Source organism: Gopherus evgoodei, chromosome 2 (assembly GCF_007399415.2).
Source record: "Gopherus evgoodei ecotype Sinaloan lineage chromosome 2, rGopEvg1_v1.p, whole genome shotgun sequence".
Classification (NCBI taxonomy): Eukaryota; Metazoa; Chordata; order Testudines; family Testudinidae; genus Gopherus; species Gopherus evgoodei.
The window spans coordinates 21081332-21103592 of NC_044323.1; the positions used below are offsets into that span (position 1 = coordinate 21081332).

At 37.8% G+C, this 22261-nt stretch overlaps 1 protein-coding gene across 6 annotated transcripts in view; it reads left to right on the forward strand.

Annotated features, from left to right (window-relative positions):
• Positions 1-16046, forward strand: part of WDR60 (WD repeat domain 60) — a 61305-nt gene extending 45259 nt beyond the window's left edge. For 5 of the 6 annotated variants that reach the window (XM_030550114.1, XM_030550118.1, XM_030550117.1 and 2 more), the window contains 8 exons: positions 4073-4186; positions 5111-5172; positions 7823-7874; positions 9438-9498; positions 9884-9983; positions 10246-10377; positions 12708-12931; positions 14042-16046. In XM_030550114.1, the coding sequence (XP_030405974.1) occupies positions 4073-4186; positions 5111-5172; positions 7823-7874; positions 9438-9498; positions 9884-9983; positions 10246-10377; positions 12708-12931; positions 14042-14213 (917 nt within the window). In that variant the 3' untranslated portion in view covers positions 14214-16046. The remainder of the gene's footprint in view (positions 1-4072; positions 4187-5110; positions 5173-7822; positions 7875-9437; positions 9499-9883; positions 9984-10245; positions 10378-12707; positions 12932-14041) is intronic. The other variant, XM_030550116.1, reaches the window with a different exon arrangement.
• Positions 16047-22261: the final 6215 nt, after the last annotated feature.

The following is a 22261-nucleotide window of genomic DNA, read 5'->3' on the forward strand; positions in this document are numbered from 1 at the left end:
TGTGTTCCCTCTTCCAACCCCTTGGCATGTGATTAAAACAACTTAGATTTTTTTAGGCTCCCTTAAATGCAGTGGGCCAGATTCAGAGATGATAAAAGTTTTATATCAGGCAGGTAAGTTACATATTGGTAAGCAGGTGTGGGTCTAAGGATCAGCAATTGGATCAGCAGAGGCAGATCCTTACACTCGTGTAAAGCCCAGCTGAAGTCAATGGGATTCCACACAAATGAAGAGTTTGCTCATGCAGATTTAATTTCAGGATCAGGTAGGTAAGTGATTTTAAACTGGTATAATTTATATGTTGAAGGAGCCAGAACAAACTGTATATTCTATCAATTTAAACTCTCTAGATTACCTGAGCCTTACATGAAAATTGGCCTACCTTATCTAGAGTTACATTGCACCACAGAATGGGAGTCACTTCAAAGCAGCAGCCCACCTTTAATCTACTTAGGCCCTCTCATTATATTGCAAAGTGAGTCCCACTACTTTAGTTCTATTTTTTTAATATAGGAACTACATTGAGAAATTCATCATTTTGAAAAATTAGATGATTGTTAATGTTTCATACCCAACAGTAATAATCATGCGGGGGTATACATTATTTGTCTATTGATGGAATTGTTAAGAGATTGAAGATCTTTGGTCTTGTGCTGCACAATGCAGCAGTAGCCAAGTGTGTACATCCTGTTGGGGCTTATTGCTTATATCAACACAGGGATTTTAGTACTGCACTTATTGGAGCTGGATCTCTTTAATCTTAAATGAGACAATTCAGTTTTCAGCAGCAAATCTTTGGAAATCGTAATCTCTGACAGTGGGGTACATAATGAAATGACTCCTCAAAATATGTATTTGCTTCTAAAATCTTATTTAATGGTAGATATTTTCTAACTAAAGATTACTCTTTTTGGTGTACTGCTTCCTTTTTCATAAACAAACTTGACATCTCTGGAAGAATTATTTTTCTACCAGTTTTGGCTTTCCCAGTCAAAAAACAGTGATTTATTTGCTCCTCTGTTGATGCTGCTGGGGCTTGCAATGATTATAGCTGTTGACTTTTTTTTTTTTTTTTTGAGTATGAGCAGCTTTAATAATGTCAGCATTGTACAAAAAATAAGTGGAAGCTTGTGTGCCTGATACCATTCTGGGAACAATGTGTATTACCTGCTGCTGTAGAGTTAACAAGGGAGTAATGTATGTAAGTGCCAGGTTTTTTTTACTACGTTTTTGTAAAGTTTAAATTTTATTTTAAAAGGTTTTAAATCTAAATGGGTATAAAATTTTAGAAACTTTACAAAATCAATAGTGTAATAAAAATGGCACTTCTACATGACCCTTCTGGAGGCCTGTATGGTCTCTATCAAGGATACCCACAGCTCTGAAGTCATATTTTTTAGATCTGATTCAAAACAAATAAATAAATGTTCCAACATGGTTGATGTACCATTATCAGCACAGCACAATCTAGAGCCAAACATGGAATGAGGTTCAATAAGACTGGGCATCAAGAAGACAAAAGGCAAAGGTAAGTTTTAATTAATCATATGCCGACTGCCCCACCATCTCTCATTACTATTTGGGTCATTTACTGTTGAACTCTAAGGCTAGTTGATTTTTTTTAAAATAACTTTATTATTCAAACTTACATAAAATAAGATGGAAATAAATTTAAACATTCTTACATTAACGTAAAAAGGGAAGTAATCAGTGTGATATTTTCTATTACAAAATGTTATATAGTCAGTTCTAGCTAATTTATTCTTCCTTCATGTTGCTAGATGTTGTTTTGGTTATGGTCCTGGGATAAAGTCTTAGTCCATTTTCTTGTTGCTTTTTCAAAAGAGACTTCTTATGTACATCTCAACACTGTTGATGGTCCTTTTCACTGGAGATTTTCATAGTCAACACTATGTTTTATTCTGAAAAAAAACCTGAACTGTTTTGGGTTTACAGCTGGTTAATATATCATATCTGAAGATTTAATAAAAGGAAGGCATCTAAAGACATTTTTATTTCAGAAGGTGGAGAATGCTACTAGAGGGAGGCTGTTCTAGATTTGATTTTGACAAATAGAGAGGAACTGGTTGAGAATTAAAAGTGGAAGGCAGCTTGAGTGAAAATGATCATGAAATGGTAGAGTTCATGATTCTGAGGAATGGTAGAAGGGAGAACAGCAAAATAAAGACAATGGATTTCAAGAGGGCAGACTTTAGCAAACTCAGGGAGTTGGTAAGTAAGATCCCATGAGAAGCAAGTCTAAAGGGAAAAACAGTTGAAGACAGTTGGCAGTTTTTCAAAGAGACATTATTAAGAGCACAAGAGCAAACTATCCTTCTCATAAACAAACTAGGGAAATGCAACTTAGATGGAGTTACTATAAGGTAGGTGCATAACTGGTTGGAAAACTGTTCCCAGAGAGTAGTTATAAGTGGTTCACCGTCATCCTGGAAAGACATAACGAGTGGGCTCCTGCAGGGATCAGTTCTGGGTCCGACTCTGTTCAATATCTTCATCAAAGATTTAGACAATGGCATAGAGAGTACTTTTACAACATTTGCGGATGATATCAAACTGGCAGGGGTTGCAAGTGCTTTGGAGGATAGGATTATAATTCAAAATGATCTGGACAAACTGGAGAAATGGTCTGAAGTAAACAGGATGAAATTCAATAAGGACAAATGCAGAGGAGTACACTTAGGAAGGAACAGTTAGTTGCACACGTACAAAATGGGAAATGATTGTCTAGGAAAGAGTACTGCTGAAAGGGATCTGGGGGCCATAGTGGACCACAAGCTAAGTATGAGCCAACAGTGTAACACTGTTGCAAAAAAACCAAACAGCATCCTGGGATGTATTAGTAGGCGTGTGAAAGCAAGATACTAGAAGTAATTCAGCTGGAGCACTGTGTCCAGTTCTGGGCACAACATTTCAGGAAAGATGTGGACAAATTGAAGAAATTCCAGAGAAGAGCAACAAAAATGACTAAAGGTCTAGAAAACTTGTGAGGGAATATTGAAAACATTGGGTTTGTTTAGTCTGAAGAAGAGAAGAGTGAGAGAGGACATTATAACGGTTTTCAAGTACATAAAAGGTTGTTACAAGGAGGAGGGAGAAAAATTGTTCTTCTTAACCTCTGAGAATAGGACAAGAAGCAATGGGCTTAAATTGCAGAAAGAGAGGTTTAGGTTGGACATTAGGAAAAACTTCCTAACTCAGGATGGTTAAGCACTGGAATAAATTGCCTAGGGAGGTTGTAGAATCTTCATCATTGGAGATTTTTAAGAGCAAGTTAGACAAACACTTGTCAGGGATGGTCTAGATGATACTTAGTCCTGCCATGAGTGCAAGGCACTGGACTAGATGACCTCTGATTCTAAAACCACAAATGGCCATAAAATGTTCTAAATATTTATTCAGTTTTTGCTTCCCTTGTTGAGACCGTAACTTGGGTGGATACTTCCAGCTGTGTGTGTTCGTTCCACAGGGTCCTGTGCTCCCTTCACCCTTTTCTGCCACTACTCAGATTAGATTAAGAACCACCTTGCACAATTTTTCAGTTTCTGCTTTATGCTGGGGTTGTCTGCAGCCGCGTGTTCTGCAGGGTCCATGATCAAGATCTAGCTGCTAACAGCTAGCACTAAAAACATCTTAAAATGAAGCTCTGTCTTCTTTTTTGTCATGTAATTGCATAAATACTCAAACAGATTTTCTTCATATTTTTTTCCATAAACTTTCATCCTTGACTGAGTTCTAGGTATGGAGCAAATTTTAACAGCAGTTACAAACCCTTGCAAAAACAGGTTTCTATTAATGAAATGTGGTGCAAATGATGCTGCAACATTTCATATTGTGAAAAATAAAAACAAATAATAGAAGACAATTTACCACTACTATTTTGTTAACTTAAGAACTATATTTTGCAGAGTTATGTTTTAAATTTTTGATGAAGTTCATTATTTGTTATTCCTGATTAGTAATCACTAAATCCTAAAACAATAATCTGAAAATGTGTAGAATTTGTTGTTGTTTATTGAAAATAGTACTGTGATTGTTAATTTCTTAACTACAGATGGTGTTCTCTCCTCATTAAACCACACATATCCTGTACTGGCAATAGAACCTGTCTCAACATCTGTCTATAAGGAACAGAATTATGGGCTCTCACACCTATCTTCTCAAGAAGGTATGTGAACTGCTCTTCAAAGGATCAATGAATGTGATATTTTCTTTAAAGTAACTAGCTGTTATACTAGCCATTTTACAAGGGTATTAATCCCTGGTCGTAGCCAAATTCCAATTCTTAACTGCATTCTGCCTTCTTAAAGTCCCCTGTATTTCCATTTGGATACAGCATTATTCTTCATATTTTGCCCTAAACTATTATGCATTGTTAGTGTATGCTCTTTTACCGCAAATGTGACTGCATTTCTGTCATGCTCCCTGTATGGAGGGCAGTATTGTATCTTCCCATGGTAAAATTCACAAGATGGGGAAAGATGGCCCAAGAAACTCCATAAGGTGAACCTTACAGAGTTTCTACCAAATATTATCCCTCAGCTAAGAGGTGATACCATCTGAATCTGTGGAAAGGTTTGTTTCTGATACCCTTACCCTAAATTGCCTAATGACCCACCTCCCCTAGAAACACTGCTACCTCAGGAAACATGCTACTTTTGATGCTGCCCCAAACTCCACCAGGGTGTATAGTAGAAGACATAGGTGTACTAAATGCAAATTATTATTCTAAAACTTACAGGGTCCAGAGAAGAGCATTCTGCACAGTCCAACTGTTATCTAATTTGGTCTATTCCCACTTCTCATTCTGCCCCCAAATCCCTGCAGAACTGAAACATGTAGAAAGGTGCAGAAGGGCAGCCTTGGACTTGGTGGTGAAAAAGAGAGTATCCAGTTTGACTCCCCTTCTTTCCTTTAACGGGATTAGAGCACTTTCCTCTCTGTTATGCAGCACACAGAAGAGCCGCATAGGGCCCATAGTTAATATAGCAATTTGGTAAATATTTAAACTCTTTGGTATAATTCAGGATGCAGGTACTATATAAATGTAAGTTGTTATTAGTACTGTATCATTATATTTCCCCTACCCCAGAAATGTCAGGCCTGTCATTCCAGATAGCTTCAATGGATGAAAACGGGACTCTCAATCTGTGGGTGAGTAAATAAATATGTATGAAAAGCAGGAATATTGCACTTTTGAAATGATAATTTTTTCTATAAAAATGTGGCATCCTTCACATTTCCAAGATTTCAGGTAAGAGTTTCTTTCGAAAAATGTGGCAACATTAGCCATTTTATTGTCATTCTCTCAGAAATGCTATGACTTGGCTCCCTAAACACCACAACGTTCCAATAAGGCAGAGCTATTAATAGGTATGTGATCTATGTGGTCAAATCAATCAGCAGTGCTGCCTTATGGGAACCTTGCTCACATTTGTCTGTTTCTTGGGAAATCTCTGTTGATCCACATTTGCCTACCCACTTCATTCACTTTAGATCACTATGGATGTGACAATCAGTCACTGAAACTGAGGTGGGAAGCCACACTTATAACATCTTGGAGGCATCTTCAGTCTTTTGAAAATATTTTTCACATGAAGAGTAGCCAAGGTGTGGTAATATATTGATTTCCTAGTCAGAAAATATTATAGGCAGATTAGTAACCCCACATTGTTGATGTTACGTATATTTGTCTTTCTGCTACCTTCTAATTCAGGGGTTCTCAAACTGGGGGGGTCAGGACTCCTCAGAGGGTCGCGAGGTTATTACATGGGGGTCGCAAGCTGTCAGCCTCCACCCCAAACCCCGCTTTGCCTCCAGCATTTATAATGGTATTAAATATATAAATAAGTGGTTTTAATTTTTAAGGGGGGTTGCACTCAGAAGCTTGTTATGTGAAGAGGGTCACCAGTACAATAGTTTGAGAACCACTGTTCTAATTAATGTGCTGAAGTCTCTTGTCAATTTTTAAGCCTAATTCTGATAAACTAGAAATATTTCTACTTTATCCTTAGTATCAGCCTAATCCTATTGTTTGCTAGTTACTATTATTGCAGTCAGATTAATTTTGGGGAACTAGTGGATTAATAAGGGAATATATATATCATTTCATCTCTGTATAACCAGTTCAAACCCAGCAAAGCTCCTACTAATTTCATGGGGAACAGAATTGGGCCCAACAAGAGTCAAAAATATATAGGGCTAAATTATCTGCTACATCCAGTTTACCTTGGGCACATAATGTGATTGGGGGTAGGGTAAGGGCCATCCCTGTTTCTCTGCCCATACATACCAGCTATATGCTAGAGCAGTGCAAGGACTGCTCTAACCTGTTCCAGCTGACAACTGTCTCCATCTATCAGCTGGGGATTGTTGGAACATATCACACTTCAGCTACTCTTCCTCCTTGCCCTGACATGCTCCCTGTGCCAAGGTGTCTGGGGTGCGTAATATAGGAACTGGCTCTGCTAGTTGCCTACCCACTGGTGACTGCCTCACACCAGGGAATCCCCAGCAGGGGACTTGAAGCCTCTCTTTTACCCTCCATTTTTCTGCATGAGCAGTGCAAAAGGAACAGAGCAGGGCAGAAAATCTGCACACTGTCATTATAATGTTAGTCTCAGTTCTGATATAGATACTGTAACACAGCCTGCAGTGACTCAAGTGCATGAATACCAATCTCAGTGCAGACTATTAAAATCCAGGGCACAAACCCCAAATTGGTTGTGAGTTCTACACTTAGATTTCACCAACCAATTATCAAATGTAAACTCTTGAGGCACTATAACAGCTTTAACATGGAGTCATAGACAATCCCCTTGGGTACTCTGTCTTACCAATCAGGTGAGCTTACCTTTGTGATAGACGTTTCCTTCTACGAAGAATCACAGCAATATTCAGATTTTTCTCCCAGTCCCAAAGAACCAGACACTTTCCCCAGGTCAGTTGCACCTTACATCTCAGACCAAAGACAATATTATATACAGATGTATTAAATAGGAAAAGGAAACAAGAGAGTTATTTACCAGTTTAAAACAAGTAAATATCTATGCACATGAGTTACAATCTTAAGTCTCAAAAGGTAGTAGAAGCGTCTATAATCAGCAAGCTCCATATGTCCTTTAGAGCTAACCCAGACTAAGTAGCTGAGTGTCTCTTGATTATCGCTAGAAACACTTTGACCCCCAAAATCCAAACAGCATAGAGGTATCTTGTTTCTTTTGACTGGGGTTTTTAATCCCTCTCCTGCCAAGTGTTCTGAGCTGCAAACTAGTTGATGGGAGGAATCAACTTGCATGATTCATCTTCATGGGCAGGGTGGGAGAGAGTAGAACAACAAATGGCTTTTGTCCTCTTTAACATCCCACAATAGTCTGTCTGATATTGATGGACCTTTCCTGTTGGAAAAGATGTAACACCTTCTGATGAAGAGCAGCCCTTCACACTAATTAATGTCTCTCCCATGTTTGGTGATTTACACAGAGGCTCACAATACAACCACTCAACTATTACCTTACAATATGGAATACAGATGTTATAAGTGAGATGAATGCATGCAGCAATTCACAAGCATTCAATAAAGAGTAAACACATTCTTATAGTTGTAATACCTATAGTAGCACACAGGTGAGCCAGACTGATTCCAGTTATATATTTATTAGTGTTCAGTTGAGACATAGAGTCTTTCACATGAGCTAGTACTAGGTCTGCCAGCCTCAAGGATGCTCAGAGGGAACCTAGAATATCAGTGTAGGTTTTCTTAATATTCAGTATTTGCTCATTTTGAATCATTGTCCTTTTTTAGGTAGCAGTTGAATTACAAAAAGTGGATTTGTCTGGTTCACAGAGTGATTTAGGTAAGTATTGTACATGAGAGACTCAATTAATAAAGCAGTCTGGTTTTGAGTGGAAGGGAAAAAGAGGTCATTGGGAGGGCAGTTCAGTCAGTGAGGGAATGCTCTGGGAATTTGTAGGAAGAAGAGAGTGCTAGTGCCATTTTGCGTTTATGCAGAAGCTGGATCTAAATTTGGGTCTATATGTTGTGCTTTGGGAGCTCTCTCATCCCTGCTATCAGAACAGCCATCCCCTTACTGCTCTGCCAGCTCTTCCCTTCAGGGGCACCTCATTTCTTACACCTTTCTCAAGCTCTCTGGCAGTTCTTCCTTCATCCTCACTGGAATAGATATCCTTATCAATCCACCCTCTCTTTCTTTAGCTTTAATCAAAGTTGTAACTTCACTTCCAAAGCAGCCCCCAATTTGCATTCTTATAACTGTCTCAAAGACTCTCCTTTTGGGCTGAAACTTGCTATATTTGGTTTCAGACCAAAGATCACATTTTCCTCCCCAAATTGAAGAAGATACATTCAGCCATTTTCAGGTCATCTGAAAATACATGTTCTCCACTTTGAACAAATTAGGACTTACGTTTATCAATAGCTTAAAGAAGGCTGAATTTTTAAAGCTGCATCATTTATATGTCTCTTGTACTTAGTAAGGACTAATCATCTGGTAAGTCAACAAGTAAACAACCCCAACCTGTTTTTAAACACCACATTTAAAAATAAATCTATAAGCTTTATAATATTAAGACTGTGTCTGCGCATCTGCAGTAAAAATGTTTATGAAGTTCTTCATTTCATAAGCTCCTGTACCACTGCGGAGCTGTGTAATTCGCTGAATCTGGATATTTTGTGTATCTGTAGATGTGTGCAGTTTAAAAGCTATGGAGTTGTGTCAAACACAGTTGTGCCAGTTCAGCATACCAGCCCCAGCATTTATTTTTTCTCTTTGTAATGTTCCTTTACAATAAGAAAAATTCAGTTGCCAGTGCAGTTCTCTTTTAGGATTAATACCAAGAACACTGCTACCATACTGTAATATTATTACATGTTATCTTTACTGTGTAAGGTGTATTTTATTACCAGTGGTCCTAATGATATAAATGTGTCATTTCCATCATTGGTCTTTGTATAGTAATGTTATGATGTGATATTGCATATTATCAAAAAGAGAAGACCTGCAGAACTAATACAAGTGGTAATTCAGTTGAAGTTCTAGAGGTTATAATTTTAGAATTAAAATGTCCATTTCTCTCTTTTTTCCCTTCTTCCTCCCACTTCCAACAGTAATTGCACCTTTTTAGGATTTGAATTCTGTAACCAATAATTTTTCTAAACACCACATTTCAGCTTGTCTCATCTTTAAGGACAATGCTTTAACTGTGAACTTCCCTGTATTTATTAATTGGGATCTTAATTCTTTTTTAACACAGTTATTTTAATACATTCTATTTAATTCAACAATGATATGTGATTCTAGATATAATACATTCTATTTAATTCAACAATGATATGTGATTCTAGATATTCTATTGAAATTGGAGTCCCTGGTTTAAAGAATAATTATTTGTCATTTCAGGTTTAATTCCTGGGGGGAAAATAAAGTTAGTACATAGCTCTACTGTTCAGTTGAATAGCAGGTAAGAATATAGTATTTATCCATTAAATTGTGTATTTATAACTCATTGAGTTAATTTTCCCCTGGAACTGGGCACATTATTGTTATCTAATATATATTGATCAGGATTTTCAGTAGTTCATTATGTTGAAAATATACACTTTTGCCAGAGATGTCCATTAACGTGTTAAAATATGGGAGACCTTCCAGTTTAAATTTTTTACATTCTGCCTCTTACTGTGCATAGACAGATGAATGTGGCCCACTGTTCTAAACAAATATTTAACACTCAGAACCAACACCACCTTCTAGTTGTTGTTGTCACCAGGATGCAGTATATACTTGCATTGTGTTGGGAGAACAGTTCCTGGTTATTTATATTATCTTTTTCATTTGCGTTTCCTCAGCCTTTTCCCAAAAGATATCCTATGCCTGAGAAAGCCTCAAACACTGAATATTAAGTTTCTGCCTTCTAATCCTAATCATTTCATTGTTGGAACAGACATTGTGAGTAACGTTCTAAATTTCATTGCTTATTCTCTCCTCTCCTATTACTGTAGTGATAAAAGCTGTCTATTTTCTTTGGAATTATATGGTGACTGCATATGTAAATATTTACTGTTTGATATTATGAAAAATAGTTTTATTCTAATTAGTACTGATCTTTAAGTGCAGCAGCTCTGTGTAAATTGCCACGTATAGGTTTTTATTTAATATTAATGCTGATGATACAGATGATTTGTTTTTGTTTTGTTTCTTATATTAACAGGGTATGGTAAGTCATGGTGCAAGACATGATTTAAGAGTACATCCAAAGCTGTTCAAACCCCAGCAGGGTGGACCAAGATCAATAAGAGCTAATGCAGTTGATTTCTCCCCTTTTGGAAAGCCAATATTTTTGGTATGGAAGGCTTTTTATTTAACAGTAGTTTAATTTTAAATTATTTGGGGTGGGGAATTTCTAAGAGTTCTAACTCGACACATGTAATAACACTCAATTTGCGTTCCCAATTCAGAACCCTCTTGAGAAGTGGCAAACAAGTATTGCATGTTAGTGATTGAACTCATCATATACTGAGAGATAAAGCAGCTGTCTTGCAGAAACAGAGTGGCAATCCCAGCGCAACTGGTTATCCTTAGAATGTATTGCCCACTCTCATTAAGACAAGGACGATTGTTAGCTTGTAGGTGTATCAAGAACTAGGTAACCTGTTTCTGCACTCTTATCTTATCCCATACCTCAGTCTGAGTTGTTTTCCTATTGTAGATAGCCTGGACACAAACTTTCTCTTGTGAAAGTTTACTCAACACTAGTTTTAAATGATTACAATAGGATTTCATATTTAGTTATCATGTTAGTTATGTTTGAACTACTCTATGATAATGTCATAACTGCCCCGGTTTACATCACTTCAGTGGGATTGCACAGATTTTAAATCAGGCTGATATTTACCCAACAAACATATACATTCTGTACTGCCTCCGCCCAGAACCAGAACTGACGTTCTTACTCCGTGGGATTTTCCACCTTTGTCTGGGACAAGTTTGGTCAGATTCAGACTGTATTATCCAAATCTATAAATATAAAGTAATTTTGGATGAAAGCAAATGCAATATGAAGCCTGCTTTAATTTTAGCTCATTGTGTTACTGGAAGTACTATGTAATCTTGAACCTGTAACTTGTTGGATGGACTTGTGGCTAGTAAAAGCACATACAGAAATGGGGAGAAAAAGGGATTCAGACATTTAGGGAGATATTAATATGAATTCCATAAAAAAGCAGTTAATCCTTTTTTTTGTAAAAAAACGTTTTGTGGCATGGACAATTACCGTTCCATACCTAACCTTCTTTGTTTGGGAAAGGTTATTGTGGCCATTGTGGCAAAGCAGCTGGAGTCATTTGACCTCCTTCACACCATTCAGACCAACTTGAGGCTTGTATGTGATATGAGGACTATGCTGGTCACCGGTCCTTCTCATAAGAGTAGACAAGGATGGACATGCTGATTCTTTTTGATTTGCCAATAACTTTAAATATTGCTGACTTGAAGTTCTCATGGATACTAGCAAGAACAGAGTTATATTTTATGACACCTATTTCCCTCCCTGTTGGAGAAAACCCACAGTGAGAATCATCTACTCTAAGGGCTTTGTCCTCCAGAATACTGCACATGTGCTATTCTTTCTCCCCTCTTCTACAATGTGTATGTGAGGAAATGAGGAAGATAGTAGATGGCTTGGCAGAATCAGACCTTAAGGACTCAATTCATACACACCTTCAATAATGAGACAGATATCCCTTTCATCACTTCCTTCAGATACTTTCAGATCCATCAACATTACCATTGTCTTGTCTAGAATAAGCTTTAGCCAATTTGCTATAATCCAGACAATTAAGATAGCGAAGGCATCAATCTACTCATGTTTAATGAAAGCAACAGAGTTGAATGTCACCCATATATTTATGGTAAGACGGCCAGAGAAGTCAATGGCCAAGCTCCTATTGATTTCAGTAGTGCAGGAGCAAGGCCTTAGTGAGATTTGCAATCTGGGGGTCCATTTGAATCCTTGGCTACTCCTGTGGCTCAGTAGACATAGCCAGGAGAGTTATTTTGTCTGTATCTTGCTAGGAGTTTGCAGATTTTTCCTATTGATGTAGATTTCATTCCAGTATGACTTTGTGGCCTCCAGATTGAGTTATCCTGATCAATATATATTAGATAACAATAATGTGCCCAGTTCCAGGGGAAAATTAACTCAATGAGTTATAAATACACAATTTAATGGATGAATACTGTATTCTTACCTGCTATTCAACTGAACAGTAGAGCTATGTACTAACTTTACTTTCCCCCCAGGAATTAAACCTGAAATGATAAATAATTATTCTTTAAACCAGGGACTCCAATTTCAATAAAATATCAAGAATCACATATCATTGTTGAATTAAATAGAGGTTTTTTTTTAAATTGAGACAAAATGAATGAAAATGGAACGCCTTGAAACCTGAAACCATACCAAAATTTAAAAAATGGATAATTCTTGATATCCACACACTGAAGTATTATAGTGACACATAAATCAGATACCTGTGCTTTTATTTTAAAGACCAAAGCCAAATACGGTATAGTTGAACAACATAACTGACCTTTTCAACAATAGGATTGTAACTTCAATTGTAATTAGTTTGTTCTTTCCCAGATAAGATTTTTCTTTATGTTGCTGTGCAGGTTGGCTGTTCAGATGGAAGTATTAGATTGCACCAAATGACGTCAGAGCATCCCCTCATACAGTGGAATGACAGCACAAATGGCCAACCAATTATTGCCCTCCAGTGGGCTCTCACAAGACCTGCTGTGTTTTTCGTCCTGGATACATCATCTACTGTTTACATTTGGGATCTACTGGAAAACGACTTGTGTCCTGTAGCCAAACAAATTATCCAGTCAGATAAGTAAGTAAATTAAATGACTTTTGCTTTTTCTTGGTGGTGCAAGATGGCAACATTACACTGAATCTGTCTTTTTGTTAAAGGTTGTTGTTGTTTTTTGCTTAACTTTACACCTCCATTAGAGCATGAATTTGTTATTGCTGTCAGTGAGAAACTTGCATTATGCCTGATTTTTGTTTACACACACACGTTGTTTACCTGTTCTGGCAGTGTAAAGAGGCCTTACAGTGTGTGACTGTTTACAGTGGAGTGACCACTCCAAAGTCCTTTAACACTGTCAGGGAAGAGTAAAATGGTCTCTGTAAATCACAGCAAGGCACAGTGTCATCAATGGGATTTCTCTGCATGGAGCCGCTGCAGCATCAAGCTGTTATAGATGGTCAAATTCTGTTCCCATTTATGTCAACTGGATTACTCATATGCTTAAATGTTTTGCTGACTCAGGGCCAGAACAGTCAGCACCTTACAGGATCAAACCCCAAGAAGATAGGGAAAACATAAAGAGTTGAAGAGAGGGATACTGTTAAAATGCATACATATATACATATTTAATATATATATAGAAATAAATTGTGATTATTTTTCCTGAGTAGGAATAGGAAACTTTTACTTCTCTGCCTTTACTTTTAAATATTACTTTGTACAAAGTAAATCAGCCTGATAAGAATCTGGCTAGGATTGCTGGCTTATGTAAGATTTTGGGGAAAATCAGTATCAAATATAATTTGTAAAAGCTGCTACAATTATTTTAGAAGTGTTGTACAATAATAGCTATTTTACTTGAACTAATGTTTAAAGAATGATTAGGCATTTGATCACATGAAGGCAGTTCACCAAGATACAAATTTCCCTTTAAAATATATGTATGTGAATGACTGCAGCTGATTGGTCATTTTCTTGTTGCTTGTCATAGTATAATATGTTTCTCTACATTTCCATTTCTGGTATTTTATCTGTTTTTTTGGCAGATAATTCAGTTAATTATAATTTTCTACTAGAAAGTTTTTGAAGTGCCCAATACACATTGGGGGTTGATAAACAAACAGGTTTCAAGGCTTTCCATTTTCATTCATTTTGTCTCAATTTAAAAAAAACCTCCTCTTTTGCTTTCAGGGTTATGACTATGGTTGTATTGGGTGAACCGGAAAAAACAAATGGTCTGTTGGGGATCGCATTGGCCAAACAATCTGGAATAATAGACATTCAGTATGTAAAGAAGAGGTGGGCATTACCTCAGTCAGAAGAATCAGAAAAACTACAGTTGCTCTTGCAACAATCCTTATAAAGCAGAAAAATTGTCTTTTTCTGTATGTACAAATATGGCTGGCTATATTTAGAATTTTTCATTTGATTACTGTAATAAAAAGATTTATAATTTAAGAGCTTTTGTCTTTGTATATATATATTGTATATATTTTACAAGAATGTCAATACAGTATTTCAACAGAAGATAGAATATTTTTGTTAATTATAAAAATGACAGAACAAAGCTTGGTAATATTGTACCTGAAGGAAGATAGATCGTAGATGTAAATGTATTTTACTGAAAAATATCTATAAATGTTCACAGTTCCAGATTGTGAATATATATAGGTACTTTTCAGTAAAAAAGTGAAATTATATTCCTATAAAATGTGATATGCTGCTTCTCAATATTGCACTTTGAAGCAAACTATATCCTATGTGTAAAGTTAAATGTATGCTTTTCTGTAACATAAAAGGCTGTTGCCTTGATTAGGTTACCTTTGGAACTTTCTCAGCCTTTCCACAGCTGTCATTTTTGCATAGGCTAGACCATACCCCGATGTGGAAATACTTGTGTAAAGACCAGAAAACTACACAGAGTTACCTTTGGTGAGTGTCCTCTGCATTCTCTCATTCTGGGTGGAGTTTGTCCTTAGCAGAAGAAATGAGGCATCCTTCCCTCAGACCCTGTGGAACCCCAATATCTACTGGGTTTGCAAGACTATCCACAAGGAGGCCCTATGCCTCTGCACTGATTCTGGGCATCCTTCATCTCTATTCATACACCCTGCCAGCATGACTTTGTCAGGGACTCCTCAAGTGGCATGGAACCTTTGGGTCCCTTGTTATAGATGTTCCCAGCATGCATAGGGCTCTGCAAAAGAACTAATTCAGCCCCAGGTTGTATTAACTTGCCTACAGAATGTCTGCTGGGAGAAATGGCCTTCCCCTAGCCCTTCCCCTCTCATTCTCACCTCCTCCTTATTGGTAGATCCTTACATCTGCATTGAGCCCTCCAAGAAATCCAGAATGGGGAGACTGCAACCATGGAGAAATGGGGGTTAGACTAGATGACCCTTTTCGTCCCTTCTAGTCCTTTGATTCTATGTCCATTTGCACCAATTTAGAATCCTTTACACATCAGTAAACAGGCATAAGTAGGTCTAAGGATGTCTGAGTGTAAAATAATCTGATTTAAACTATCTCATCCATCTCTTCTGACTTTGGCCCTAAGAATTTGCAAAAATAATTGCTAGTCATTAAATAGGTCCCTTAGTTAAGAGCCTCACATGCATATGCTTAGGACGTGCTGACCTTATGTTTTCTGGTTTTTCCAAACTTTGCAAATAATCTGCTTGTTCCATTTACCAAAAATCCAAATGTTCTTTGGACTAATGGAATATTTAAGGTTTTTCATCATAAACTAAATGATATTTACCTGTTTACTGCTACATTTAAATAATTCTAAAATAATTATCAAATTCTCTATATTGAGAGGAGGATGGATTTGTCTTTAATAATTGTTTTTATTGCCGTATTCTAATTTTGGGCTGGAGTTGTTGTACCTTTGGGGTGAGACTCGCTGTGGAAACCTTGAACACAATAGTAATATGTTTAGAAAAATTATAAGCTACTAAAAAAATGAGGTTCGGATTGAAATTGTACCTCACTGTTGCTCAAGAGCTGATTGTCCCTCCTTTCAAAATAATAGTAACACCTAGTCCTTATATAATGTTTTTCATCAGTAGATCCCAAAGCACTTAACAATATTTAATGTATTATCCTCACAACTGTGAAGTAGGGAAGTGCTTTTATCTCCATTTTTTACAGATGAAGAACTGAGGCACAGAGAGGCAAAGTGACTTGCCCACGGTCATGCAGGATAGCTGTGGCAGAGCAGAGAATTGAACACTGGTCTCTCAAGTCCTAGGCTAATGCCCTAACCACTATATCCTTCATTTCTAATAGTAAGAATCCAGTACATATTTTTAGTGTCTCCTCCTAACAGAGGCTGAAATAGTTTTAAGGTTCTAACTCACTTTTTACAGTTCACAAAGAGGGAAAAAAAAGTGTTTACAATGTCTTGTCACTTTAAATGACTAAACTCAAACTGGCCACATGGTGGTGCCAAACCCTTAGCAGTGAAAATGGGTATAAATGATACACAGTGGTATGAGAACAGATTTGTTTCTAGGCATCTAGATTTAATTAAACTTTTCAATTCCCTTGAAAAGAGTAGCTGGAACCCAGAAAGACTGAAGAAATGCTGGAGTGCCACACTCATTAGAGAAATCATTGACACAGTGGTTCCCTGGTCAGTCATCTATTCTCGCCTGTCCTCGTATGTTCTCATTTCCCACCATGGGGAAATTGGAAAGCACAAGGTTTTCTACTGTCCTGACCCATCCATGGATTTCTCTCTACCATTTGAAAACAAAATAGCATTAACTATGTAAGTGTTTCTGAGAAAAAGAAGGACACAATGATATTCCTGATAACTGTGAGTACAGGCAGTGATGAGGATCAAGAACTAGTTTCTTCGCACTCTGTTTGGATAGGGCCTTCTTGTCAACCTAACTGTCATGGTTGAAGCATGCAGCCCCACCTGTGGCACTTTGAAAGTTCCGAGATATTTTGGAAGCAATCTTGTGAGTCTGAGAAATCCTGCAAAATCCTGAATTTCGGCCAAAACTCTGATGTTGGACAGATAGCTCTGAAAATCAGTGACTGAAATCTTTTAACATTACATTTCTCTAGTTTCAGGAATCAGGACAAAGAACAAATGGTAGGTGCTCCTTGTGTTGAGGTAGGAAACCATGACTGTCAAGTTGCAAGGCAAAAGAAATCACCTAAGGACAAAAATTTCAAATGTAGGTGCCTAAATTCATATTTAAGCACCTAACTAGAAACACCCTGAATTGTAAAGGTGTTGAGCACTATAATCCCTCAGTAACTTCTCATTGCAGTCATACACCTTAGGACACCCCCCCCCACCCCAGCCACTGCAAAACTACCACATTTAATCTTACTTGTGAAAAAATTGCTGTGGCTCAACAGTATTGGATGATTATTTTTCCCCATGTATGAACAGAATAATACATGTTGGGAAGCTGAGTATTAGGGCTTGTAGATAACAATACTCCCAAACGTTGTTAACACGAAGCAAGAACAAAAATGTTTCACCACCATATTTCACAAATGTCCTTACTCTGTGTTGTTTAAAACCCTATTCTGATCATATTGTTCCTTATTTCTATTGTGGTAGTGCCCAAGCCCAAGCAGGGGCACAAGGTTCTGTACAAACATGTTGCAGAACATGATCCCTGCCACAAACAGTTTACATTCTAAGGCCATGATCCTGCACCAGTGAAATCACTGGGAGTTCAGCCATTCGCTTCAGTGGCAGCAGGGGCAGCCCTTATTGTAAGATAAAAAGTGAATGTGGGGGGCTAAGGATAACAGTGACAAAATCCTGTCGTGATGTATGCCAGCTATGTCACAACTTGATTATTCTGAAAAATAAAACTATCTCCACTGGCCCTCTACTTAGTCATTATCAGTTGGTGACTCCCAGTAAACATAACAGTAGAACACGGTCTTGAGAAGGGATATGAACAAGAAGAGCATGAAGTAGCTTAATGGTTTAGTTCAGGGAGGGTGTTCCATGCCTAAGAACCTGCCATGCTATAGCAAACCAAAGGTCCATCTAATTCACCATCATGCTTCCAATGATTGTCAAAGGAGTTTTGTCATTGGCATCAGTGGAGCCTCACTCAGGATGTTTTAGAGGAAAGCAACAGTGCACCTGGCCAACTGTGAATGCTGTATCTTGGGGGAAAGACTCCTTACCCCTTTCCTTCTTTAATCAGATATTTCATGTCTCTTCTTATTTTTACTTGCTCCTTTAGCAGATCTTGTGTACATATGTTCTTTACTCAAAAGCTAAAAATTGCTGTTGTGCAACCTTTAAAACAGCCCAAGATGTACTTATTATATGTATGTTATTAATTTCACACTTAGGCAATTTTGTATATTATTTTATGTACAATTAATATCCTCTGTGATTAAAATAAATAAATTGCTTCATCTTTACTTAATAGAAAACTATCATTTAAAAATGGTATCAAAGTCTGAACGCTATTCATCCATCCATGTAAAACTTGCATAAAACATTACATTCTGCTTTCAAACCAGCAACTCCCAGCCAGCAGGGCTTGAAAATAAAAATATGCTAAATTGCCACTGATAAGAGTCAGAATTTAAATTTTTGGACAGGGCCTCTGCTTTTATTTTTCTCTCTGAGAACATACTTGAAAGGCTTTCTACATAACATAAACATTGATTATATTTCCATTGTATTATCTCATCCTAGAGATGGGAAACTGCAAAGAAGTTTTCAGAAGCTGGGTACGATGATATGAGAAAGAGTAACTCTAAAATCCTTCCAGATCTGTGGATGCTTCATGGCAGGTTTCTGAAAAATAGTTTGGAAAAATTTTTATCAGTGTGTCATACTGTTTTTGGAGAAAGGATTGGGAGAACAAGAAAAGAATGGTACTCTCATTTTTATGTTTGAATAGAATACTGGGATAAAGGTGACCCTCCTACTCTACTATAATCTGGGTTTTCAGTGTAATTTATACATATTTACTTCCAATATGTGTTTTAAATGGATTTTAAGTCTTTATGTAATGTGCTAATTAGTAATGATAACTATCATAAAGATAAAACATGTTTAAAATTGTAGTGTTTTGTCTCTTTTGTAGCCATGAAGTAATTGTCTACCAATTAGCTAGTATCTATTTATCAAAATAATTTTAAATTAACATTTCTTTCTAAAGACTGATGATCTCTTTTTTGAGATGAGTCAAGGAAGAAAAGTTTGTATCTGGTTTAGGTTTAGGGACTGGCTGAAATGTGGTCCTTTGATGCTGGTTGAGGAAGGGTTGTTTGAATTTGGAGTGGGGCTAGGCTAGGGTTTATGTTAGGCTAGGAGCTGGCCAGAATATATTGTGTGCAATGGCATACCTTTTTGGGGAGATTATGAAAATACTGCAGTTGGGAGCAATGGAGTAGCTTGTGTGCATACATATTTCTGATTGCTAGATCCACTCCTGGATTAGGCACATTGAAATATTATGCATAAACAGATTTGTTTTTTATTGGCCTTTGTAAACATACCCAACTCAAGACGTGGACCGGAATGACCCCATTTATAGCTCATTTTGAAAAAACAAATATTTCCCCTTGTGCCATTAGTTCCTGAAGTATGCAAAGATGACACAGACACAGCAATGAGAATTCTGTCCCCAACTTCCTAATTTAAGCATTTTAGTAGGCTCTTAATTTAGTATGTAGGTGCACAGATGCTGATTGTATATTTTAAGTGGTGGTTTGGGGGACCTCAATGTAACATTTGTGTGTCCTGTTTAGGCACCTCTGTGAAAACTGAGCTGCATATGAAGTTAGAATTGTTTATTTTCCTTCATCTTGTTATGATGGATGAAATAGCTCACAGGGGCCATTTCAATCTGGATACTTTTTCTATTTATGGTTATTTATCAGTTCTTGGAGATCACTGTGCCCTTCAACGGGGCTGCAGGTTTTTCTTTCTACCATTCATCCTCTTGTTTAATATAATCCCAGAAGTTAGCGATGGAAGAGGGGAGGGCTGCTCAAGGAAGGTAAGGTGAATTTGACCACCCTGTTCTGAGACAAGAAATACAAGCTCTACTTGTCACTATAAATTGGCTCTCAGATCATCTTTACAATGTCACCAACCCCCTCTTGGAAAAGGAAAAAGAAAATGGTTATTAGGTAGTTTGTGTCTGTTAGTGCAGCATTGTTCCCTTTGCTACAGTCATCCATTTTTTGTATTATTTGGCATTCTTTACATAGTTCAAACCAAAATTGTGCCATTCACACAGAATAATAATGATACTAATATCCCACAGGATGTTAACTTATAGTAATGACAACAAACACAATCAAGCAAAAACCCCAACTGTATAAATTATGGAAATTGTACTTCCGATTACCTTTTCAGAGAGCTGAGCCTGTGGGCAAGTGTTTACAAAAGCACCGCAGTAATGAGAATAATCAAATGATCCTAAAATAGATGCACAACATTAACTATTTGCTTAATAAATCAGGACAGAGTATTCATATACAAATACAGATGGCCTATGGCTGTGGGAGGAATGCTAGCCTGCCCAAGTTTTCCATAAGCTTTCCCAGCCTGGGAAGGCAACCAGTAGTGGGACATACATGATGCCTACTTTTCTTTGTACTGCTAGCCTTACTACCCACCCTGTAGTAGTAAGTAGGTGACATCTTTAGCTAATCTAATCACCTGGAATCTTGAACTATTTAAAGTGTTTTGAGTGCTGCTACTGGAATGTGAAATTCTCTGTTTATCTTCAGAACAGGTACTGCATGGCAATGACAATGCAAGCTGCCAAACACCATCTTACCCAGATATGATTGTAAATATACAAAGACATCTCAGTCCATAATGAAGGCATCAGTTCCTATCTCAGGGCCTGATGCAAAGCCTACTGAAGTCAATGGAAGATTTTCCATTAACTTCCATAGGCTTAGGCACAGAACACAAACAGAAAATCATCTCTCCCTCTGCTTCAGCCCTTTGCTTCTATTCCCCCACTCTCTCTCACTTTCATAAACTATATTGTTTTTTTTCTAGGCTAGTCAAGATGCATGCCTGACTGATGCCAGCAATTTTAACTCACGTGGTATATAAAAGCACTCATTCCATTTTCAATAATTTAAGGCATTTTTGAACAGGAAAAATTTTCCTATATTCGTGCTGAAGCAAATAATTTATAACCTAGCAAAAATACTCTAGATTCATTGAATTATACAAAATGAAATGTTGATCTGAGCACTCTATAAAAGCAACTTCTAGCTGATGACAACAATGAACACTGGCCTTTTTGGCTCAGTCATCTGGGGTTCTGTGTATGGGTCATGAACAGCCCTCATTCTGAGGCTGCTGGCAGTGGTGTTCTGCGCTGGAGCTAGGAATCCAGCACATGTTCATGAAGAAAAGTTGGTCTTATGGTTAGGTTAAGGCACTGGACTGTGGCCCAGATGATCTAGATTAAATTTCCAGATCTGCTACAGACTTCATGTGTGATCTTAGGCAAGTATTTCCTCTTAATCTTTCTGTACTTCAGTCCCCCATCTGTACATTGGGGATATTTCCTTTCACTTTTTGGCTGACTGGTCCATTTAGATGGCAAACTCTTTGGAGCAGGGTCCACCCTTTACCCTGTCTTTGTAGAGTGCCTAGCCCAGATCAGCTCCAGGGTCAAATATTCTATTTATGAAAGATCAAATGGCCATGATCAGTGGTTTGAGGCGGGATTCTCGGCCTTGTTCCACTTCCTGTGCACTTCTCAGCGAGCACAAAGGGCATGAAAACCATCTGCAATTCCACTGCTGAGGATTCTCCAGCAGACATGGCTGTGACATCACTGGCTCCTATATCTCCATTCCTACACAGGAAGCATGTTGGCAGGTTGTGGCAGGAGCAGATTGTGCTCTGGCTATCCCCAGCTGACATATGGCTTCCAGGGAATGGTTGCCAGATGGAACAGATTAGAGCAGGCCAGGCCAAACCTGCTAGATCAGAGAACTGTAACAGGTTATTGGTTTTTCCTTTTCACCTCTGCTGGACTGCGCTGGGAGGCTGTATGAGGGATGGGAGCCATCCTTTGCTAAGCACCTCTCAGGAGCCAGAAGCCAGTCAAGGTCCTATCCTGCTCTCCTTGGGGTTTCCACAGCCCAGCAGGGAAACAGGGAATGGAGCAGTCAGAGTTACTTTCTCCTGCTTTCCACACAATGTGGCAATTACCTAATGGATGCACTGCTAAACTGCTGTGGCAGGGTGGGGCAGGCTCAGAGCACTCCCAGCTCCCATCAGAGCTACTTCAGGACTGCAGGGGAACTGTGGGACACAGTTGGGAAGACCTCTTCCTGCTCCTGCAGGGGATACATTTTCAATTCATAGTGAGATGTATGTTTTCTATTTAACACAAGGGCATTTTAGGGCTATTCACAAGTTGG